Source organism: Lactuca virosa, chromosome 2 (genome assembly GCF_052849685.1).
Source record: "Lactuca virosa cultivar CGN04683 chromosome 2, Lactuca_virosa_CGN04683_v6, whole genome shotgun sequence".
Taxonomy (NCBI): Eukaryota; Viridiplantae; Streptophyta; class Magnoliopsida; order Asterales; family Asteraceae; genus Lactuca; species Lactuca virosa.
In genome coordinates, this window is record NC_136427.1 from 230548082 (window position 1) to 230574235 (window position 26154).

General features: G+C 36.3%; 1 protein-coding gene across 1 annotated transcript; it reads right to left on the reverse strand.

The window, feature by feature from the left end:
• Positions 1-13627: 13627 nt before the first annotated feature.
• LOC145160377 (UPF0496 protein 1-like) lies at positions 13628-15030 on the reverse strand. The gene has a single exon (XM_079079538.1). It carries the CDS (start codon positions 14899-14901, stop codon positions 13762-13764), a length of 1140 nt encoding a protein of 379 aa, XP_078935664.1. The 5' UTR covers positions 14902-15030; the 3' UTR covers positions 13628-13761.
• Positions 15031-26154: the final 11124 nt, after the last annotated feature.

Genomic DNA, 26154 nt, shown 5'->3' on the forward strand with positions numbered 1-26154 from the left:
TATGTGGGCCCTTCAGATCCACCACAAGGGACGCTTGTCGCTTCTATGTGACTTTTACTGATGATTATAGCAGATATGGGTATATCTACTTAATCAAGCATAATTCAGAAGCTTTTGAAAAGTTCAAAGAGTTTAAACAAGAAGTGGAGAATCAGCTGGGCATGAAGATAAAGATTCTACGCTCCGATCGGGGAGGTGAGTATCTTAGTATCGAGTTCCACGAGTATCTAAAGAATGTGGAATAGTTTCACAATTGACGCCACCTAGGACACCACAACTTAATGGTGTAGCTGAGAGGCGCAATCGGACCTTGTTGGATATGGTTCGTTCCATGATGAGTCGTGCTTCACTACCTATCTCATTCTGGGGTATGCCTTAGAGACTACCACCCATATCCTTAACCTAGTCCCTACCAAGAAGGTTGCCAAAACACCTCACGAGATGTGGACAGGGAAAGCTCCCTCGTTGGCACATATCAAGGTTTGGGGTTGCGAGGCTTTCGTAAGACGAGAGACGCACGACAAGCTCGAACCTTGTAGTGAGCGGTGTATTTTCATCGGATACCCACAGAAGTCCTTTGGATATCTCTTCAATAGACCGAGTGACAATGTTGTCTTCGTTGAGAGGAGAGGAGTCTTTCGCGACAGAGAACTCATATGCCAAGAGGACAGTGGGAGGCAAATTGATCTTGAAGAGCTTCAAGATTCAAACGATGAAGGAACCTCTAACACTAGCGATCAACCCGAGGAGGAAACTCCAGTCGAACCAGTTGATGAGTCCTTACCTCTTAGACATTCCAGTAGAGTTAGTGTTCCACCTGAGTTTTATGGATTCCATATTACTACGTAGTGTGATACATTTATTAGTGATAGTACACTAGTAAATTTGGATGAACCTAACAGCTATAAGGAAGCCATGGCAAGCCCGGAGTCTGCGAAGTGGAAAGAAGCGATGGACAGCGAGATTCAGTCCATGTATGACAATCAAGTTTGGAACTTGGTTGACAATGTACCAGGTCGTAAGACGGTTCAGTGCAAATGGATCTTCAAGAAGAAGACCGGCATGGATGGGAAAGTGCACACATATAAGGCGTGATTGGTCGCGAAGGGCTTTACTCAAACTCCTGGAGTTAACTATGATGAGACCTTCTCACCACTTACGAAGATAAAGTCTATTAGGGTGATGCTAGCCATAGCTGCATTTCATGACTATGAAATATGGCAAATGGATGTCAAAACCGATTTCCTTAATGGTAAGTTGGCTGAGGATGTTTACATGAGTTGGCCAGAGGGTTTTGTCGATGCGAATCATCCTAATAGAGTGTGCAAGCTTGAGAAATACATTTATGGATTGAAACAAGCATCTCGCAGATGGAATCTTTGTTTCGATGAGAAAGTCAAAGAGTTTGGCTTTACGAGGAGCGGGGATGAGTCCTGCGTATATGTCAAAGCTAGTGGGAGCATAGTTAGCTTCCTCGTGTTGTATGTGGATGACATACTTCTCATAGGAAACGACATCCCAACCTTGCAGGAGGTTAAGTCCTGGCCTGGGTAGTGCTTCGCTATGAAGGACCCCGGAGAAGCTGCTTATATTCTAGGGATAAAGATAATGAGAAATATGAGTAAGAGACTAATAGGACTTAGTCAAAGTACCTACTTGGATAAAGTGCTGAAACGATTCTGCATGGAGAACTCCAAGAAAGGGGAGTTCCGATCCAAAGCAATACCAAACTGAGTAAGACTCAGAGCCCGAGTACAGACACTGAGACAGCAGAGATGAGTCGAGTACCTTACGCTTCCACAGTTGGCTCAATCATGTATGATATGACTTGTACTCGTCCTGATATGGCCTTCGCTTTGAGCATGGTCAGCAGATATCAAGGGAACCCTGGTAGAGACCATTGGACCGCAGTCAAGAATATTCTTAAGTACCTACGAAGGACCAAGGAATGGTTTCTTGTCCTCGTTGGGAGTGATGACTTGAGAGTACGAGGGTACAGTGATGCCAGTTTTCAGACAGACCAAGATAATTACCAATCTCAGTCAGGCTGGGTCTTTACTCTTAATGGAGGAGCAGTGACTTGGAAAAGTTCCAAGCAGGAAACTGTGGATGATTCAACCTGCGAATCAGAGTACATAGAAGCGAGTGAAGCGTCAAAGGAGGCAATATGGCTAAAGAACTTCATCGGAGACCTTGGATTTGTACCTGCCATAAAGGAGCATATGGAGATTTTATGCGATAACGAAGGTGCGGTTTCCTTGACCAAGGAACCAAGGGATCATGGTAGATCCAGGCATATCGACAGGAAATATCACTTTATTAGACATCGCGTAGAAGAGGGACTCCTTGTAGTGAAGAGGGTACCGTCAGAGGATAACTCAGCAGATCCCCTTACGAAGGGACTGAGTAGGGTTAAGCACTTACAGCACGCTAGGAGCATTGGGCTGAAGGACGATATTAGTTTGTGTGATTAGTAGCTTTTAGAAACTTGTAATAGATAAATTGTAATTAATATTTGATGATTAAATAAAAGGTGTTTTATTTATAAGTAAAGTTATTGTCTTGTGTTAATTATTTACTATTGTTTCACTTTGCATGCTTTGACTTCCTGAATAATAAGATTATTCGAACCATCCACAGTCAATCATACATTAGAAGTTGGTATGAAATAAGACTATCATGAATTGGCTTGTAGACTGTCTAAAGTGTTTGGACATAGAAAAAGATTGCTACAACGTTCATGAGTGCTTATGAAATAAGATTTGAGTATTGGATTAAACCCGTGCTTACCTGAATCACTTTATGGAATTTAATCACGAGTGATTGTAAGACAATAATATCATATATTCTTTAAACCTATATATATATGAGTTGTTGTTTGCGAGTTGGTTGTGCATTAATAATGCGTAAACGCATCAGTAACTTGATGTTATAAAACGTATTGTTGTGTACGATTTGATGAGCAAATAGTACAAGCATATGAGTCGAAGTTCATATGTTCTTTTTGTCCCACAAGGATAAAAGCGATATCTAGGGCCCCTCAATGATTTGGTTTGACTTATATGTCGGGCCCGGTCAGGACTAAGTTGATGTGTTCAATTAAGTTCTATGTCGAACAAATCATAGATCGAGAAACAAACTGCTGGACAATAAGTATGACTATGTTCCATGTGATTCTCCACATGATATCTTGAGAATGGGAGACTATACGATCCCTTATCTATAGGACGTATCATTTGATTGGTTCAGAGTTGACAAAAGCTTTTGAGAGCTACGATTGCTGATCGGATTCTGAAGTCATACTTGCAATTATAGTTATTAGACTTATCCAAGTGGGAAACTGTTGGATTAGGTGTCTAAGCCCATAAATATATTTGGTATGTACTTGACCCGATCATGAGCATGGTCCTTTTGGGTTGCCTTCACCAGAGCAACTTGACTGGATGATTAGTGGAGAGAGAGGATAATATGGTTTATTAATATATTATAAGAATAATATATTAAAAGAGAAATCATATTAGTTAATTAATATTGGTCAAGAATTAACTAAGAATTAATTTTGTGATCAAAATATATTAATTAAACTTAGGGGACTGGAATTGCAATTATAAGATAATTGGATTTTGGGTTGTGGATCATGTGGATCAAGGGGTGGACGAAATTAGGGTGGAAGCCCACCTTGAATTCGTCCAAGGCCTTATTCCAGAAGGTTCCATTGGACTGCTTAAGGCCTAAGCTATCCAATTAGGGTTTTGACTCAAACCCTAGCAGCACACCTATAAAAGGAACCCTAGGGCATCCAAAATCGGCTACCCTTGATACCTAGAGTTCTTAGAGCCGATTTTGTGCCTCCATTTCCTCTCTCAAAGATCATTCTTCTTACTTTGGTGTTTGTGAGCCATAAGAAGTATTACATTTGTGATACTAAGCTCTTGAAGATTGAAGATTCTTGCTACTCTTGAAAGGTAATCATCTAAACTTGTTTAGATAGTATTTTCGATTTTCATATGCTAGAATTAGGGTTTATAAGCTTTGGATAACTTGCATGTACAATTAGATAAACCTAGATCCAAAGTTTTAGGGTTTTGCATGTGCACCATAGGATTGATGTTTTGCTCAAAACCCATCATTATTGTCTATCCTGAAGATAATCCTTAGGATAGGTACCCTTAAATTAGATGCTTTAGGGACAGAAAGTGAGGATAACGAGAACAGGTAATCGGGTCGAATGATTTGATGAAAATAAAGAATTTAATTATTGTGGGTTGAAAACCCTATGTACTCACCAGGCTTCTAAGCCTGACCCACTCATTTTCTTGTATTAAAGGTAGTGGCACAAGAGCACATGTGTGATGATCATATGAGAGATTTATGGATTATACACCAGTAGAATAATAGATGTTGTAAGGCCTATGTTATTTCCGTTTATGCTTATGTACTGTAGTGACGATGACATCCCAACGTTTTTAATATAATTAAAATACATTTCTTCGGAAATTAGTTGATAATATCTTTATCATATTTTGGGAACAAATTCCGCAATATTATTCTTCAAAAGGATACTCTGTTTTTTTAAATAAAGCATAAACAAATCGGTCTTTTTTGGACGTGAAATTGGGGATGTCACAGTATTTTGGGAATCACTCTCCTGTTCGGGCTCTAGATGACTGTACACATCGCATCTTCCTGTAAAACCAAGGTTAAGTCAAGGTCTATGTTCCTGATCCCAAGCCAACAATCAAAAAATAGAATGACACGAGACCGAGCCCATGTCCCTAACCCAACCCTTTTATTATAAATTTCTCTTTAAAAAATGTGTTGTGAAAATTCGTGGATCCTAGTTTGAGTTTGGATTCACACAAGTGTTCCTCTAAATCCCTCAAACCAAGGCTCTGATACCAACTTGTAATGTCCCATTTTCACAACCAAAAATTTTCGTTTTTATTAAGGTAAAACTCCACAATATCATAATCCATATTAAGAAAACCATTTGTTCCAAATTACATTTGTTGAAAATCAGAGTAATATAATAACGCGGAATCTTCATTGCTGCAGATGAATGTGTACAGTCACGCCTTCGCCTTTCCATGATAACCAATGATATCTGAAAAACAATAACAGTTGGGTAAGCACGAAGCTTAGTGAGTTTCCCACAAAATACCGCACACAACAGAACATAAACAAACATGCATACTGGGTCCACAGTCATCGGACTGGATTACCCCGGGTATATTGTCCTACCGCCTCAACCCAACCGCTCTTTCTGAGCCTCTGTGCCTACGGCCTACATCCGGCCCACACCTCGTCTCTTATTCTACTGCACACATCAGGACCGCCTCAACTTCAACCGCCACAATATGTCGACATATAAACAATCAAGGATCAAGTAGGCACATAATACAAGCCACAACTAAACAAGGAACATGCAAGAAAGCCTAGATCAAGAGTTCTCAGGTTATCCTACATAACTACATACAGCCCCTAGGGCACTCCACTAGATGCTAACCAACCTATTGGTACTCTAACCAACATAACACTACTGTTGCATCCTCACGCACAAGGATATATATAACAGGTAAGAAAGCCTAGATCAAGAGCTCTCAGACTATCCTACATGACTACATACAACCCCTAGGGCACTCCACTAGATGATAACCAGCCTACTGGTACTCTAACTAGCATACCCCTACTTCTGCATCCTAACGCACAAGGATATATATATATATATATATATATATATATATATATATATATATATATATATAGCAGATCACTACAGGACAACATCCTATACACAAGATACATAACCAACTCTCCAAGGAATGCATAACCATATGTACCCATAGGTGAGATAGACACCAGGATAGATGATCCTACTCTAGAGCCACAACCAAACAAGGAACATGCAAGAAAGCCTAGATCAAGAGTCCTCAGTCTATCATACGTGACTACATACAGTCCCTAGGGCATCCCTATACTAAATGATAACCAAAATTAGTGGGTCGAACTTGGTGCCTTCGACCCACGAGTACAGTGAGGAAAACTCACCTGAAACGAAGAACCCAGAAACACTACGACGTGCTTCCCTTTCTGCACTGCTTGCTCCCGCGAGCCCTCTAGCACCAAAACATGGAAGAATCTTAATTAATAGCCTAAATCCTTCAAGTTTGACCCAAAGTCAAATTGGTCAGAAAGTCAACGGTCAACAGTCAACGAGCCCTCACAATGTGACAAGCTACCGGTCACGTCGTGAGCCACTAAAAGACAAAACAGTTGCAACCTTTGATTCTCATGACGTGACAGGCATAGTCTCACGTCGTGAGAACTGTCTGAATGACATTTTGATGAATAAACCCCTTGATCCACTAAGCCACTAATGCATTTTCTCCAGAAGGCTTCCTAACACCCCAAATATCATAAAAATCGATGCTTTAAGGTCTTTCATGTCTAATGCAATACTTGAGCTCAAATTAGGGCATTTACGAAGAAAAGGGAGGTCAAAACCTCAAGCATGAGCTCAAACATCACCCAAACTTCAGATCCACCACATATAATCACCAAGGGACTCTAAGGACCCTTAAAGTTGCTAACTTTATGGAGTCCCAACACTCTAACTCATCTAACCATGGATAACCATTCATAAAACCTTAGATCTAGCAACAAGGAGTCATAAATCTTGAATCTTGGTTACTCACAAAGGTCCAAAGATGTTGCTAGAAGATGCAAATGAAGCTTCCAAGCTGGATTTATGCTCCAAAGGTGATCCATTATTCTTCAAGCTTCCAAAATACCACCAAAAGCTCAAGAGTCACAAGGAGAGGCTAGGGTAGGGTTTTTTCTGTGTTTGAGGATAAAGGAGGCTGTTAATGAACCCTAAAATGAAGTTTATGGGATTTAAATACGAAGGAAACCCTAAAAGATCATGGGTTTGGGCTACAACACATCTCATGTCGTGACCACTTATGTCTCATATCGTGAGCTCAGTTAAATCAACATTTTCATTTATTCACTTGTCATGTCGTGACCTCTCTGCGGTCACGTCGTGACACTTGGTTTTACCCAAAAACCATGTCTTTAACTCCTTGATGCCCTAAACTGACCCGTTCTGGAAACTGGGTGTTACATGGTAGTTTTTTTTTTCCTTTCATTCATGCTTCTATTTAAATGGTGTTGTCATTTTAACAACAATACACTTTGTGGATTAAAGTGATCAAAGCATTGCATGGGGAGGTAGGTGTTCTGAAACATCCCTCACACGAGTGATTTTAAAATAGTTTGATAACCTAATTGATTTTAGTTTAAATTACTTCAAAGATTTTAAGCGTGAAAATTAGATCCCAAAGTCCTAAAATAAAAAGTTAATAGTTTGAAAGTAATAGGTAGTAACAATAAGTAATCAAAACACAATTCAAATGATACAACAAAAGTCATGGCTTTCAAAATATCCTCACTAACTTCAAATCATCTCTTATATGTATCTCTAATTTGAGCATATGTCAAAATAGGAATGTTAGGCATGAAAAATATAGTGAGTATACCCGTTGTTGAATCTTTAAGAGTATTTGATGACAACGGTCGCCCATACTCAAATTTAAACCTCTAAAAAGGTTTTAAAAAAATAAAAATCTCAAAAGTATCAGTATACCAAATCTAAGGTATAAATAAACCTAATATTTCAAATTAAAAGTGGCACATAAGACCCATAATATAAGATTTATACTTCAAATAATCAACAAAGCTAAACATTTGTTAGCAAATATAACATGTTCCAATATAACTAACAACAAAGGAATAATTTAGTAAAACTAAACAAAGAAAATGAATATTTTTCTATTCTCAATCCCAATTCAATATCATAAGTATAAATCTCCCAAAATGATGGTTAATAAATATGGGCTCATTAATGATGAGCACATGGCACAACCTTCAACTTGTGTCCATTTTAAAAACTAGATACCGGTGAACGATCACACAAGACCAAATAAGGGATAACTAGTCCACTCATGCAAGTAACAGTATTCTAGAACACCTCTCACAACCTATAGTTGGGTATTCAACAAATATAAGGGATCCCAAGTATTCTGGCCAGTTAAGTTAACCTATCGTATGTAAACACATATTGGATGCTCAAAACAGATTTTAAAACAAGCATATGCTTTTCTCAATTCAAAAAGTTACTTTATCATGATTTTCGTAAATGTAGAAAAATACATTTACTAAACATATTTCAATCAAGGATATAGTATATCAAAAACCATTGAACAAAACATAAAATACGGTTTAAGGAAATGTACTACTGGTATAACTCACATCGTGCATTTGCTACGATTCCCTACTCTTTCCAAGACAAAATACTTTCTTATCATCACCTATTGAACACCATTAAAGCATTACAAAATGACCAAAATGCCCTTACATAATTGTTTAATTCATTATATGGTTTAAATACTAATTTCGAGTCTGTATAAAAGTTATGGAAGAAATTAGAGGTCAAACGAACAAGTCAAACTCAAGTTACGAGTGTAGAATAAACAGTAAATAACCCCCTCCCCCCCTCTTCCCCCTCAGTTTATTTGCACTAAGCATGAACCTGTCGGTGTTTACCCCGCTAGTGTAGAAACACGTTTTTTTATTAATTTTTGCTACCTTGGGTCCTTATCCTTCTCCAACTCTTCCAATTGACACCAAGGGATATAATAAGTTTTAATAACATGTTTGATGCTTAATTAGCACATATTTAATATATTTCTTAATAACCAAAGGTCTTAACTTGACTTAAGAAAAGGGAACAATCTGATATTGAATGAATGAATTATATGTTAGGTTAAAATTACTCTACATTTTTTGCCAAAGGAAAAGACGTCGACTATTCAAATTTTAAAGCTTTTAAGATGTATTTATTTTTTCCTAATAGATCTATATCATATAGAATTTTATTGACTATTCATGTTATTGTTGCATCTGTAAAACAAAAATATTCTAAATTGAAGTTATTAAAGTCCTACAATGATAAAAAACAACTTTATGGATTAACTTTGATAACTATTGAAAATAACATTTTAGATAAAACTCCAAGGTTTTTATTTAAAAATTTGTTTTAACAGATGTTAGAAGGATGACAATTTTTGTCTAGAAGTAATAATTTATTTTTTATTTATTTTCAATGAAAACATTTTAAAACTATATTTTAAAATCAAATAAAAATTCCGGAATATATTTCTTTTTCTTTTTTTGAGGCCAAAATTTAATGAATTGAACAAGTCCTTAAAAAGGCCCTAATCAAATCACATATCCGTTTATCCCTAATTTCCAAAATCTCCTTTGTTGATACACAGTTATACACCACCTAAGTGGTAGTGGTCCTAACGGATCCACGTGTTAATGTCACATACTTGATTTGCTATTGTTACCATTAACTTGTTTTTTATTGGTAAATATTGTTATCAAATATTTTTTTGTGGTCCTAAATTGTTTATTGTTAGTTGTTGGGGTTGTATACACTCTTAGAGAAATCGGACCCAATTTATTTCACGTGTAAATCATTCTTTCCTCGGTCATCACCCAACACAATAAGTAACAAAATATCACGAATGTGCAAAACAATGTGTAAAACATAATTTCAAATTCCATAAATATGTAGGGGTCCACCTTAGACCTTATAAGAAAAAAGAAGTGGTCTATACGTAACATCCACTAACAATCGAAACAACCTACCACACAATCATCAATCATGACCCGTCTCACAAAAGACATCACACGGCGTTTTTTCCATCCTATGACATGGACACTGCGATTTTCATTTTGAGGTTTTAATGTTCGGCCATCTGGAGTGGACGTTATTGTGTGCGTTGTGGCGTGAACACCCTCCCAAAGGTGGTGTGGTGGGCAAGGTCGTAATTCGAACCATGGCTTATAATGTTTCTCTTTGTCTATCTTTCTCTTCTTCACATCTCTATTAAATGTACAACAGTATAGTAAAATGATGTGGAATGATGACTATTTCCTAGGTAGGAAAGTGATGGTGATATGAGTCATGTGACAATAAGATGTGATAATGAGATGACAGGTCAATATTTTTGGAGCGGTCAAGTGGTGATCTTTAAGACTATCCCCATTAGCAACCCAACTCAACCCAATTTTTCTATAAAAAAATAATTTATCTCTCTTCCATCTATACAATCCAATCCAATCTAATTTTTTAACCCATTAGCAATCCAACCCAACCTATTTTATATTAAAATTTTATATTTATAAAACTATATCAATATTGGTCTTATTTTGTAGAGAAAAATAAATTAAGTATTTTGATATATTTTATTTTATTTTTTGTTAAAGATAAAGTTTACTTATTAATAAAAGTTAGTTTTTTTATAAAATTAATTAACTTTTCTCTTAATTAGATATACACTGGTACATGAAGTTTGGTATGCAACCCCAAGCGAGCAGAGGCGTGGCTACGGCCTAGTTCACCAAAGATCGGCAAATTCATAATATTTTAATATTTTTTTTTCACCAACCGTTTGCTAAAAGCCCCCAATGGGGGTGGTCTAAGGAAACATCTTAGATTGGTAAAAAATAACCATTTAATGTTTAATGATTTCAATTTCTTAATGAATAATTTCAACCTCTTAATGATTAAAAAAAATATAAAATTCCTTAAACATTTAGAAAATTTTGATTTGTTCAGAGTTTTTATGAAACACGTTAAATGCTAACCGATTAACAAATGTCATTTAAAGTTAACTAGATGTGTGTCCGCGCATAGCGGTAGTGATAAATGATTTTTTTGGCAAATAATTCTTACGGTGAAATAATTATTAGATTTTATTAGCAGTTATTATATAATAAAAAATTACCACTTTTAAATAAAATATTTATGTTTATATTATTTGTTTATACTACTTATGTAATATAATTAATATTGGTGTTTAGTTTAAGAAATATAAATTAATTTATATATATGAATTTAATATTTTATAATCTTCATTTTGCTCCAAATGAATTTCTTAATTACTTTCCTTAATTCAAGTTTTCAAACTTTTGACAAGTATTAATGGATTATTTATGTATAATTGATTTGTACAAAAACTTTATAACATATACCTTTTAAAATTATGACTAATATGTTTTACGATAAGAAAATTTCCATGTAGAGGATATCCTTTGATGAGTTGTACATTTGTTTAATGTTAAATATTTTTAAGCGATACTCTTACAAGATAATGCATTAGTTCTTATCATAGTTTCAATAAAAAGAAATATAAAAAATGATTCATCAAGCCAACTTAAAATCCATCTAGCAGAGTTATTATGGGTAGTTTAACAATTTTGACGTCATTCCACATAGATCCTTTTACCATTCATTTTTAGGTTATTGTCAGTATTTATATTCAACCAAAACATATAAACAATTATAGATAATTTTTAGTAGTATTAATTTTAATATAGAGTAAACCTAAATTAATATGAAGAAACAAAATATACAGTAGGTGTCTTATACTTTTAGGAATATCTACGCAATTTTACGAATACCCTAGGATGATTCATGATAACTATCAAATTGTTATATGGCTCATTATAAAATATTAATGTTCGTTATTCTTTTTGCGTTGGTTACTAGTCAAAACAAAGTAAATATTAAATATTTAACTACAATAAAGATTTGAGATGTTCATTAAGAACGTCAAAATCATGAAACTTTTTTAAAATTTTATGATATTTTTATATTTGCAATTAGCTATTTTGTACCAACACTATTAATTCATAAATAGCTTTATTAGCTACCAACTATCTTTTTAATTAGTTAGTCGAACATGATCTTAATAAAAAATATAACAAACATAAATATAAAACACAGTTATATAAATATTCATTCTACCGAAACCACATAAGAAACCTGCGTTATGATTACAATATTTCATTTCTTCGTCCTAAATTTAAATATGATCTGCAAATTTATAGTTGACATCGATTAATAATTGAATATTCGTACTAAATGATATATTTTTAAAAACTCTTTATTTATTATATTTATTTATAGAGAAACAATAAATAATGCTGAGACGATGAACACCGACTTTCTTTTAAATACTAATAATTATCAATTGCTACGTCAGATTGTCCGGAAGAGCATCTCCAGTCGTTCAATAAACTAATATCGGATTGTTGCCATTTTTTTTTTTTTGTAGAAACTAACTATATGATTCAATAGAGAAAAAAAAAACTTACATTCACTGTCAATCCGATTAACATTTTAATAATAGAAGATAAAAATATATTATAAATCGATATGTATTGAACTTTTATTTTTCAATAAATTAAAAAGCCTACAAATATCTTCATCAAAAAAAAAATTATAAATGGATATTTTCAAAAAGAATACATTAAAAACCGGAAGTTTTAAACAATTTCAAGAGAAAAACTATAAAAATGGTATTAGTGGTTTATTATTTGTTGAGGAAACTAAAAAACTGGTTAAACTTTTTTTTTTTTTTTTTTTGTTATTGGTTTCTATAGTGATGTGGTCCAAAAAAATTTCAAAGTTGTATGACATTAAAAACAATTTTTTAGTGGATTTGATATTATGATCGACCTAAAATGATATTTAGCATTTAATTATATTTTATAATACGTTTTATTTATATTAATACTTTATTATTGTTAAATATCAAAAGAGTGACGCCAACCCGCCCATTTGAGAGTTGAGACCATATTCCTTCTTTCTCGTCCCTCTCTTTTTTCTACAGACTTCTCACCTCCAACCTAACCATTTAGCTCTGATGACTCATGATCAACCATTGCCATCAATATCATGAACCACCTCCAACTCAACCTTTTGCCCAAAACTCAATTGAAGATTAGAGAAGAGTAAAAAATGAGAAAGGAGCAATCGGTGACATAAATAAAGGGGAAGAGGAGCAAATCGGCGAAAATCCATAAACTTTATTACCAAAATGGATAGAATTTGAATCTTTCAACCTTCATCTTCTCATTTTCTTTTCAAGATGGTATCGGTCAGCCTTCAATCAGAGAGGAAGTATCGTGTGCAATAATATAGAGCAATTAGGATTATTATGGGAGAAACAAGTATACGAGTTGTAACGTACAACAATAGACAATCGATAACCAAAGAACAAGTTCAGAGGCAATGATCGTGATCGAACAAGAACGATTTCAACTAATGAGGATTGCTTATAAAAAGAAATATTGAGTGATTAGTTTTTTAAAAAGTCAATAACTCAAAAAGTGTTTATCAAATTGATAAGTGTTTTTAGAACTAGTATTTTAAACCCTTCAAAAAGGAGCTTTTGAAAAGTCTTATACATCTAAAATAACTATAAAATGATTATAATAAACAATATTAGTAGTTGTTGATACGAATAAGAGAAACTCTCTTATAGCCATTTATGTATGGTTCAATGTACTCTACAGATAGCAAATGCATAGAGTTTATTAGTTGAAGGACAGTGGTTTGACAATGGTTATATATTTATTTTTCTTGATTATGGATGGTTTTTAAGACAGCAGGCGGTGGGGTTGTTCAATGACAGTGATGGTATGAGGGGTGGGGGATAAGGATTTCAATAGTTTGATAAGAAGCAAGCAATTTGGGGTACTACTCGAAAACTTCAAGGAAGGATCCTGATTGGGAAATCTCCATAGTTAAACATGTCTATGCCGATTGTAAATTTGTAATAGAGTACACATGCATCAGAAAACAAGGTTAAGAATTAAGAAACATCAAATCACCTAAACTGAAACCTAAAGTGAGTCACTAGGATGCTTGATAATCCTCTGCAAAACCACAGTCCTAGCTCTCCTTATTTCCCTTATACACTTACTCGAATGCTCACTCAAATCCTCAATTGTTTTTGCAAATACACTCACAGTGTTCTTCATCTCCTCCACCACCATCCCCACCGCATCCTCATCCTCTTCCCTCATGGCAAAATCCGCATTCTGCAACATACCTTCCATTTCAGTCCCCATTTTGTCAACAAGAGCTTTGATGTTATCCAAATCTTTGATCACAATGTAATTCCCGATCTGCATTGCACTCATCATCTCCCTCTGATCTTTGAATTCCCTTTCATACTTTTTCCATAACGAGTTAACCCACTTCCCCATTGATCCTAATGGCACGGCGGCAGCTGCCGCCAGTGCTGTTACCAATGGTGGAGCAGCAACGGCGGCCGCCAATACTGAGCAAATCAGGACTGTGCTAAAGGTGGTCACGAATATCACATTACTCAATCTCCTCCATGTCTTCATTGATTTCAACTTCTTATCCACTTTACCCTTTTGAATTTGCAGTTTCTTTAACATCGTAAGTTGCTTATAGTAAACAGTTTGAAACAATTCGAAGAACTCTACTGAAAACGGACTGTCAAATGCTTTGAATTCTTTGAGTTGCTCTAGGGTATTTAAGTGATTAGTATCTGAATCGTACTGGTTAATTGCAATTTGGAGAAATGATAAGGTAGATCGAGCATTTTTCAGGCAATTCTCAAGAGATGTGCAGAAATCTAGGGTTTGTATGCTCATTTCGAAGTAATCTTCAACCAACGAAAACAATTGGTCATTGTCCCAAATGTCCTTTTTGCATTCAAGTATGACTTTGACTACTTCTTGATTCATATCGAGTAAACTTCCGGTGACTTCACGGAGGGAGTCAAGAGAAAGGGAACGGACCTCAACGCCATCGGCGAGGGTGTTAATTACTCTGCTGGTTCGGTCTTGGAGGGTTGAATCGAAGGACTGAAGCTCCGGATCCGTTCGACAAGCATCTTGGTAGGAGTCTAGATCTGGGTTGTGCTCCGAATTTGACATTGATGAAGATGACGCCGACAACGACGCCGATGCACGATTGTTGGTTGAATTTGTGCTAAAAATACAACCCATCAGAATCAGAAGCAGATTGTGGGGTTTACACCCAAAATGCTTGAAACTGGAATAGAAGAGTGGGGAGCAAGCCTGGAAGATCTTTTATCAGTCAAAGATTACATAAGCTTTGTTTTGCCTTCGGATAGAAAGCTCAAAAGCGTGATTTTAAATATTTCTATATATGTACTTTTCTTATTACACACATCAAACTATTTTGGCATCATAATTCTTTTTTATATGTTATAAAACAATCGATGCTTCCGATTGATATTTAAACTCAATAATGTTTGAGTTAAATATTCTACAGTAATGCTTAAGAAAAATGTAAATCTTACATATTTTTCATAACTAGTTGATTGCCCGTCTTGCGTTGCGGCGGGGCCTAGTTTAAAACCAAGGTGATCAATGTAATATTTTCAAAGTTGAGGGATAATAATTGTCGGTGGATGGGATAAACATGAAAGTTTAGAAAGTCGGGAATGTGAAAATGACATTTTACATAATTCAAAGTTGATCGAGTCAAAGTGATATTTTACAAACTTAAGGGTGGTAACCGTAAGAAAATCATATTATATATACTATGGGGTAAGCACGAAAATTTAGAAAATGGAAGTAGAAAAAGTGAAATTTTAGAAAGTTCAAAGTGTAAAAGGTGAAAGTAACATTTTATAAATTAGTATGTCGGGCTAACTTCAAAGCCGATAAGATCAAAGTTACATTTTACAAAGTTGAGGGATGATGATTGTCGGTGAACAGGGCAAACACGAAAGTTTAGAAAGTTGAGGAAATGAAATTAATATTTACAAAGTTCAAAGTCAATAGGTGAAAGTGATATTTTATAAAGCTGAGAGATGGTCATGGTAAGAAAATATAATATACCACACAGTGTTAAAATACCAAAGTTTAGAAAAAAATGAATGAAAGTAATATTTTAAAAAGTTCAAAATCAATGGATGAAAATAATACTTTATAAAATAAAAAAAATATATATATTATTATATAAAATAAAATAGTACAAAAAGTTAATAAAAACATCCACAAACCTTGCAAATTAATAGTATATAAGTTAATTAGTTTTTTTTTAAATATTCTAATATTGTAGTTGACAATTATTTTTGGTCGGAAATTTTTGATTTTATAAAATGAATGTTTTTTGATCAATGATATTTATACTTTTATTACGAATTTGTCATTACTATCTCCTATGCTAAGGCTAAGCGGAGTGGAGGTCGCCACCGGCCTCGCTACGCTCGCTAGCCACCTTGAAACACCGCCCCCTAGCACTCGTTAAGGGGGTTGCTACCGGGCACTCGTCGTTGTTTTGGCGAGAAGAGAGAGAAACAACAACGCATTGTGATTGGTTGGAAGAAGACGAAGCGGAAATCGATTTTGGTGTTATTTTGCTTTTTTTTTTTGCTTTTGATCTGGGTTTGCGCTTGATGCTCTCCAATACCAACAAAATCGTAGAGGCTCGCCAGTTGATCGGTTCACTCTTCGTCTAAGCTCCTTCTCCAAAAAAGAGAAAAACATCCATTGATGCTCCCGCTCCAAAATAATCAATTCTGAACCAGCAACTCAAGAAATTGGCATCTACGGATGTCTGAACCAACAACTCAAGAATGTGTCAATTGAGAATGTCTCGATGTCAAGTATGAATTTGTCGACTAAGAATTGAGGTACACATGACTCATTACACAATCTATTTGTAATTATGTATAGTTTTATATGGTGTTGTTTCTGTTTTTCTTTCAAGATCAATATAGACGACCTTGCGGAACATTGATAGGCACACACATGTTGTACAAATGCTAACCGATTTTCTGTTTTTTGTTCTTGGGAGTTTGATTTCTTATATTTTGTTGTTTTACCCCAAACTGTGTAGAACATAAAAATTGCAAGTACTCTTTATTTTTGTATGAACACCAAGTGTTCAATAAAATTCCTCAATGAAAAACTTCCTCCAGTTTTGGGCTCCTCTCCTTGTTTACACTTATAAAATCAAATGCATATCTGGTTTTTATTGAATTTGTAAACGAATATTATTTATGTGATTGTTAAAACTTTGAACTCAATCTTTTCAGAGCATACTCTGTGATTTGCAATGAATGAACGTACATTTTTATTTTTCTTTGCTTTGTATATGACAAATCCAAGAAGGTAAGAGCAATGCTAAATGCAATTAGCACCTAAAATTCTTCATGGCATACTTTTTGTTTTCTTGAAATAGGAATGAAAAATAAAAGATGTAATTTACTGAATTTTAGTCTCTGATTGGAACTTTTGACAAGTTAGTAGTTATGAGTTTTAACCTTATATTAATCATTAATTGTAACATTATTAAATTCGTTTTACGCCTTTGAGGTAATTTCAAGATCTTGAATTTGAATTGGTTTTAGGTATATACGAAGTATTTGGGTAGAAACAAGAATAGCTTCTCAGGCACTGTTATGACTGCAAATTAAAAAAGGGATTGAGCCAAACACTAGTTGGGGCTAATGTATGACTGCAAATGCAGGAACTTTATTTGCATATGGTGTAACAAGCCGTGGGAAGACACATACTATGCATGTAAGCATAGTTTTTTTTTATGTGATATTAATGAACTGTAATGATCTTGATTGGTATTTACAATTTCAAATTGCATTTATGATGGCAGTTAAGTAAGAATATAGTATGTGTAATCCATTGTTGGAGGAGTTTAATTAATATGGATAATGGAGTAATAGTTGCTCTGTATCTTAAAAAAGATATGATTGGAGCTTGTTGTATATATTATATAGTAATTATTAATTGGGGTTTTAAGCATTCATACCCTCCAAGGGAAATGACGATATCAACTATCAAGGGTAGTTTCCAAAATGAACGAGGGCATTTTCGGCATAAAAGCAAAGTTTTCCATGTTGTTCAAAATCCCAAATGTGAGAGATGGTTTGACTTTAACAAAAGTCAAAAGAGGTTTTGAAATGTGTGGCATTGTTCTTAGATATACAATCAAATTTGAATATTCTCGCATTAGTGGTATTTTGTTTCATTCCAAAAAAAAATCTGAAAGAAATTTGGAGCTACCGTATTTCTTTCAAATCTAAAAAAGAGTAATTTATTTGAATGTTGGTTGATTATTTATAAAGTAATTTAATTAAATTAGAAAAAGAAAATAAAAAATAAAATAAAAATAAAGTGTTAGGTGTGTTACCACTCCTTACCAAATGCTAAGATTAGATGCTAAAAGGTAAAAAAATGAGGTGACATTCCAAAATCTGATGTGGCAAGGTGTTAAGAGTGTTACCACTCCCCTTAGCCTAATAAAACAGCATCATCAAGCCACGTGTTATTAGCTCCACCCACACCAACCAGTTTTTTCCTGCTCAATTTTTGTAAGTGTAATTCCAAAAATGCCCCTAATCCTTTTAATATTGAATGTCCAGTATATTCCGTTCTTTTCACATTTAATCTATCCAAATCAAATCCCTAATTTTCAACAACTTAACTATTATTGTGATCTAATTTGTAAATTTGAATTCGAAATAATTCAAATAACGTAACACTAATCCTAAAAAATCAAGTCTTAATAATGATTTTTTTTTTTAAAAAATAGTTATATAGATCAATACATATCGATTGAAGGCAAACGGACGACAAGCTGCGCCGCTAGCCCTTTCTGGATGGCAAAACCAATTCTTTTGAAAACAACATTTGTGGATCTAGGAGATATGGCATTAGAATGCATGACCCGTTGGACTCTATTGAGGAGCTCCACCACCTTTGGTGCGAGAAAACCAAATGTATCGAATGCAAAAGGTACAAACACATGTTGATTTTCTATACATGCATTCTCGTGCTTTACCACTTTGCACGCAGCGGCTTTCAAAGCGGCATGCCCAGCTGTGAAACCCCCGCTCCCCAAACCAACGAGAGGAGAGACCCGAGTAAGATCCACGCACGCATGCTTCCTTCCTATCCATCCGGTAAATCCGTGGTTTCCATCCATAATAACAATCTGACTGATTTTCCTGCAATATAGAGTAAAAACATTAAAAATATTAACACAATATCCCATAAAATAAGAAGTCCAGTTTCGGATATTATCATCCATCCTATTTTTCAATCCGCGTTTTCTGAAAATATATATACACATTCATTGTTTGCTTCCTATGTTCAATTCCTGGAAGACCCTACATATCTCCTTTTTCCTTTTTTTTTCACCATTTTTCATTATTTTGTTCACTACTTCATTTCTTTATTTGTTTATTCATCTATAATTCAAAAACGGTTTTATGTCTTACTCTACATTTCGAATACAACATTGTCTTTCAGTAATTGTACTTTCATTCACGTATACTGCACACACAGCAATAATTATTATGTACAAATTGTTTTTTGAAAAAAATAGATGCAACATTGTACTTTCATTCGGTTCTTTTGTTAATTTTTTTATAAACTGATGTTTTAGTCTCATGTCCTACGGTCCATGATAAGATTGCTAATTTTGAAATAAAACTTATGGACATTGATAGAGAGTGTAACACCCCGGTTATTAGATAAATAAATAGACAAAGATTAATAAATGAATAGTAGCCCTAAATCCGTAAAAAGTTATCAGTGTTTTTCAAAAATTGAAGTCAAGGGGATTAAAAGGTAATTCTCGGATTAGTTTTGCAAATAAATTGTAGAGGAGGGGTTGTTTGGTAACTGTTGGACTTATACTGAAAATAATTATAAGACGGGGGGTTTAAAGGGTAAATATTGGAGCGAATTTGAAATAATTTCATAAGGGAGTGACCCTTGTTGTCATTATGGGGTGAAGTTTCATAGGGCTCGGGGTATAAGACCCGTCACCCCGGTAACCCTAACCCTAACTCAAGAGTGCAGCCGCCATCATCGGAAGTCGTCCAGCCGCCACCATCTTTACCGTCGACGGACGTCGGTGTTGCCGGGAAGAACCACTGAGACCGACGCTGCTATTGGGAAGGACTGGTCGAAGGTGCTGTGGTTGGGTCTCGGTGTTGCCATCGCCGCCATGCGGCTGTTTCACCAAGTGTTGCTGCCGCCACCTCCTCTTCTACGATCTTCGGTGCCGCCACCACTGTTGTTGACGTCACAAACCAACCATCGCGACCATCCTACCTACCGGCGAAGACGTTCTTCGCTACTGATTCATTGCCACCGAACCGCCGCTGCCCGTTTCCGTTGAAGACCAGGTTGGCGTCGTTTATGTTGTGACGTAGGAAGAAGACCGAGGGTGGGACGTCGGGAGTGAAGAGGGGCAATCCACTGCCGCTGTTAGTCGCTGCTGTGACCGCCTTCGAGCTCCATCCGCCGCTGACATCGGCGATTGTAGGTGTTGTTGTTGCTGTCGGTCCGCCATAGGCCACCAGGTGGGTGGCTGGGTCCTTTTTGCAACCAGAGCGTGTGTGTGTGGTTGTTTGTTGGCCAAATTTCATGAGAAAAGCCACCACCACCACCATGAGGTGGTGGTTGCCACCATGTACCACCGCCGGCCACCACAAGGGTGGTTGTGTATGTGTGTTTACCTTGTTGTGTGTGTGTTTACTTTGGGTTAATGCATTGTAAAAATTGTAATTAGTGGTTAGTGTAATCGAAGAAAACTCATAACCACCACCGTAAGTTGGTGGCTGCCGCCTCCTACCGCCACCAGTCGCCGTGTTGGGTGGCGGTGTGCTTTAGCTTGTGTTAGTTTGCTTTTGTGATGCTTGGACATAATGGGACTAGAACCATAACCACCACCGTGAGGTGGTGGCCGCCGCCGTGAGCCGCCGTTGACCACCACTACCCGAGGTGGTAGTGGGTGGTGCCCGACTTAGGAAAACCCTAATTGACCAAATGAAACCCTAATGGGCCTAAGGACTTAGCTTTTGGGCCTAATTGGGTTTTGATGGGTTGGAAACCCTAATTAGGGTTTAGAAAACCCTAATTTGGATATATGGGCTTTGGATTGTCGGGACCCGCATTTTAGACAACCGGATTGGGATTATGTATTAAGCCCTACCACACCATATGATTTATCTAGTAGAGTGATAGACTTAATGGATTAAGTCCTTAATGGGTTAAGTAGGAACACTTAACCCTAATTATCATTTCATGTAAGAAACCCTAATTTTGAATTGGGCCTTGAGTTGGGCCTTTCTATTGGGTTTTGGTGATTGGGCTATTGATGGGCAATCCAATAGCAAGTATATAGACTAGAATATTGAATTGGGCTTTAGGATGAGGCCCATTGGACAGGCTTGGGCCCAATTAGGAAAATTGGGCCATAGATGGGCCATAACTGGGCCTTGATGATTACGAGACATTGGACCATTGGAATGCCACATGTTTGGACTGGGATAAATGGTTGGGCCTTAGGGTAAGACCATGAAAAGGTTTGGGCCCAATTTGGAAAATTAGGCCATATGTTAGGCTTTGGTTCATAGTTTGACTTTTGGGCCTTTGGATTGGGCCTTGAGCTTGAATCAAGCTAAGATGGGGTAAAGTAGTCTTTTACCCCAAGCATGGACTTATGGTTATGTATTGGAACCCAATTATTAATTGGGTGTTATTTTCATGTTGCAGTTCAGGAATCTGTCATCCAGCAGCTAGAGTTTTGTCTGCGGGACTTCAGCAGTGTGAGGTGAGTTTTCTCCAGTAGGAACGGGTCTACGGCCACAATGCCGACCCGTTTAGATGTTAGTAGTTCCGGGCTACGGTCCGATGTCAGGCGGGGCCCGATGTAGGTTATATGCTTTCCGGATTACGATCCGATTGGGGGGGGGGGTCCCGAGGAACGTAATGTATGCTTGATGTCTTTGTGATTCTTGCATGTTATGTTTTATGTGTTTCGGGATTCGGTCTGATGTCGGGGCAAGCCCGATGCATGTATAACTTATATGTTATGTGTTATGTGTTCCGGGCTTCGGTCCGATGTCGGGGCAAGCCCGATGCATGTATAGCTTATATGTTATGTGTTATGTGTTCTGGGGTTCGGTCCAATGCTGGGGCAAGCTCGATGCATGTATAGCTTATATGTTATGTGTTATGTGTTCCGGGGTTCGGTCCGATGTCGGGGCAAGCCCGATGCATGTTTAGCTTATATGTTATGTGTTATGTGTTCCGGGCTTCGGTCCGATGTCGGGGCAATCCCGATGCATGTTTAGCTTATATGTTATGTGTTATATGTTACAGACTCCGGTCTGATGTCGGGGCAAGCCCGATGAATGTTTATATGCTCATGTTGTTGGATTTGGTGTCTAAGCTCATAACTATAACTAGGATGTACTTGACCCGATAGTAGCATGGTCCTTTTGGGTTGCCTTCACCAGTGCAATTTGATAGGATGGACTTTTTAGAATAAGGTTATTTATGATTTATTAATATATTACAAGTATAATATATTAATATATGGAATCATATTATTTAATTAGTATTGATCAAGAATTAATTTGGAATTAATTTTGTGGTCAAAAGAGACTAATTAAATATATGGGGATTGATTATGTAAATCAATGATTCTTATAGTGTGGGCCAATGATCCATGATTATGGTCTAAACCAATAAGTTAATCTATGGATAGTCCATGGAGGTTAAACCCATGGAGCATAAGAATGTGGAAAGTCATGGAGCATTAGGGTTTACAAAGTGTAACCCTAGCATTTGTCACACTATAAATAGAACCCTCATGAGCCAAAATCGGTTACACCATCTCTTTGAGATAAGTAACTTATTCTCTTAAGCCTCCTCTTGCATATTGGTGTTTGTGAACCATGAGAGGCATCACACTTGAGGTGCTCAAGCTTTCAAAGGTCAACAACTCTACCCTACTCAAGAGGTAAGCATCCAAACTAAGTTTTATATTATATAACTTCAATTGTATGCTAGCTAGGGTGAATGTTTTGGAGAAACAAAATGCATGTATAATTAGAGAAAACATAGATCCAAAGTATTTAGGGTTGCATGTGCACCATAGGAGTGTTATAGTGCTCAAAACCCAACAGTGGTATCAGAGCCTAGGGTTGTTTTCTATTATATTTGATGCTTGCAAATGTTTCGAAGCTGAAAAAGTCGTTTTTCATGCACCTGACTGGTGAACTCGCCGAGTACATGAACTGACTCGACGAGTCCACTCAGTAACAGAGCAACTCGCCGAGTCCAGTTCATGCACTCGACGATTTGAAGGCTCTGTGTGCAGAATTTCGAGTTTCTTGGCCTGGTTTGGATTGGGAACACTACCACAAACTGTTTTGGATCACTGAAAATGTTTTTTATGATATGGTAGTGCTTGTACTCATCCAACCACAAGATAATTGTCAAAGTTTTAAAATAATTGTTATTTTTATATGATAAACAAAATTGCTTTTAAATTGTTGACTTGAAATTATCTTGATTGTGAGTTTAGTTAGATCATAGATTATGTGATAATTTTAGTTGTTAGAAAAATGATCTATATGAATTTTAATGACCTCCATAACTTGTCCTCAAGTTATGGAAAATGAAAGGTCTCATACATTAAAATCCAATTAAACTCATAAGTTATGAATGCGAAGAGTTTTAACAAGTTTCACAACTTGCCCTCAAATTTTGGAATTTGTAAAGTCTCATCAATGAAACTTTAATTCCAAACCCTAGAGTTTTAAAAGTTAAAATTCAACCCTTATACTTTATAATATTATAAGATTAATAATATATATATATATATATATATATATAAGACTAGTCAGTCTTACCGTTAGTAGGCCTCATTCACGAAGCCGGTCTATAAGGGGGGTATAAGGTTACTGCCTATAAAATGGTGGTTTAATGGGTGTCCACTCTCACCCACCGCTTCCTTGACTAGTGGTGGGTCGTTAGCCGAACGGGTAGGATAGGACATTAATTCTCCCTCATTAAAAGTATAATGATAAATATAAAGTAACTAAACTTTTATTAAATTCCCAATCTTAGTTACTTTAGGAAAAATGTTAATATGGTGCTAATCCATGAAATTACACTTTGCACCTTGTTAAGTCGTTAGTGGAGCGTGTGTGGTTAACCAACACACTAATCTGGGACTGACAATGTATGGTAAAGGGTAGCTTGATGTTAATCATAGATCAATGGAGCGTGTGTGGTTAACCGGCACATTGATTAGGTGATTTGTAACATTGGGTGTACCAAGTTAACTTGCATGGTTATTCATACCTTGTTTGTGATCCTCGGTATCCCAGTCACAAACTTGAAGGGCACAATCGAGATTTCAACATGCCATTGAAAAAGTTCAATGAATCTCAAAGATCTAGGAATTTCAAACCAGTTAAAACTTAATAATCCATTTCGTTTTTCATGTTGGAAATTGGTAAATCGTCATTTACCTACCTTCAAATATTTTACAATTGGATTACGGCATCCCTATTCACAATTGTAGAATATTGTGTTGGGTCCTAGCCTTAATATTTCATATTAGGTGTAATATTAAGGATTATCATCTAACCTAAACTTTGTTCTTCTTCTTTTCAGTTGTCTATCCCAAACAATGCTTCCACACCAATTCCTTCAGGCTATTTCTCCCTCATGAACCTATGTGGGAGGGTCATTTTCGATGGCTCGAACTTCAATGATTGGATCCGTAACATCAGAATGGTTATTCGCTATGAGGAATAAGAATATATCCTGGATAAAGAGCTTAAGGAGATTGATGTAACCAGTGCCACTCCTGAACAAATCGTTGAACACACTACTCATGAGAGGGATGCGACAAAGGTGTCGTGTCTAATGATTGCTACCATGACTGTTGAGTTACAGAAGTCCTATGAGGACTACTATCCCTATGAAATGTATCAAGATTTGATGGAAAGATACCATCAAAGTGCTCGACAGGAGAGGTATGAGATCATTGCTTCCATGATCACAACCAAAATGAAGGATGGTGAACCCATCACGGCCCACTTGCAAAAGATGTAGAGATTCGTGGACCGCTTGCTTAAATTGAATGTCAATTTTGATGAAGAGTTGGCCATAGATATTATTCTACACTCTTTACCTTCTTGTTATGATCAGTTTCGTATGGCTTATCATATGAACAAGGAGGAGGTCACTCTTAGCAAGCTTCAAGGCCTTCTCAAGACTGCAGAAAGCAATCTGAAAGGCAAGTCGGTTGTGTCTACTCCTACTACTACTTATGCCCATGTTCTGGAAATCAGACATGGGAAGGGAAAGAAGAGGAAGGCTCCCTACAAGAACTGCAAGGGAAAGTCTCTTGATGGATCCTCTTCAAGTGGGACCAAAGATGGTTCTGCTAATTCCTCCTCCAATCTGAAGGATGTTGATTGCTTCCATTGTCATGAAAAAGGGCACCGGAAACGAAGCTGCCCAAAGTACTTGCAGGACATAAAGGATGGGAAGATTAAACCCTCCTTTGCAGGTATTTAGACTATTCAATCTAATAACTCATCACATGCTAATTCTTGGGTCTTTGATACAGGTTGTGGATTTCACATTTGTTCTGATTTGTAGGGACTAAAAAGAAGTAAGGATGTGGAGCACGGGAAGATGAACTTAATCATGGGAAATAGGAAAATGTCGCATGTGACCAAGATTGGAGTTTATTATTTATTGCTTAGTAATGGTTTAAATTTTGATTTGAATAATTGTTGTTACTCGGCCGATATGGAGAGAAATATCATTTCATTTCATAGTTTGTACAAACAAGGTTTTACCTTTTCTTTCAATAATGAAGTTGGTACTATTAATGCTTATTATAATGGTGTATTTTATTTTGAAGCATTACCTTGCAATGGTGTATATGAAACTGTGAATGTTGTAGATAACCTAGGAAATAATGTGTTACACATTGATTCTTCCAATGATTTGGATAAGGCATGCTTATGGCATTGTCGTCTTGGACATGTCAATAAGAAGCGCATAGCCCAACTCCAAAAGGATGGAGTTTTGGAGTCATTCGACATAAAGTCGGATGACACTTGTGAATCTTGTTTACTTGGAAAGATGACCAAGTCACCCTTCACTGGTACTTGTGAAAGGGGTGAAGGTCTGTTGGATCTCATACACACCGATGTGTGTGGACCATTCAGAATCGCCACAAGGGATGCTAACCGCTTCTATGTGACTTTTACAGATGATTACAGTAGATATGGCTATATCTATGTTAGGTGCAATTTGTGCACCTTTTAGTCCCTTTTCATGCATTTATTTAGCATAATTGTTCTTCTTTTTCTGCATTTCATCATATTCATGTTAGTCTCTGGAACAACCTTATTTGCACACTTTCATGTCTTTTTCAGG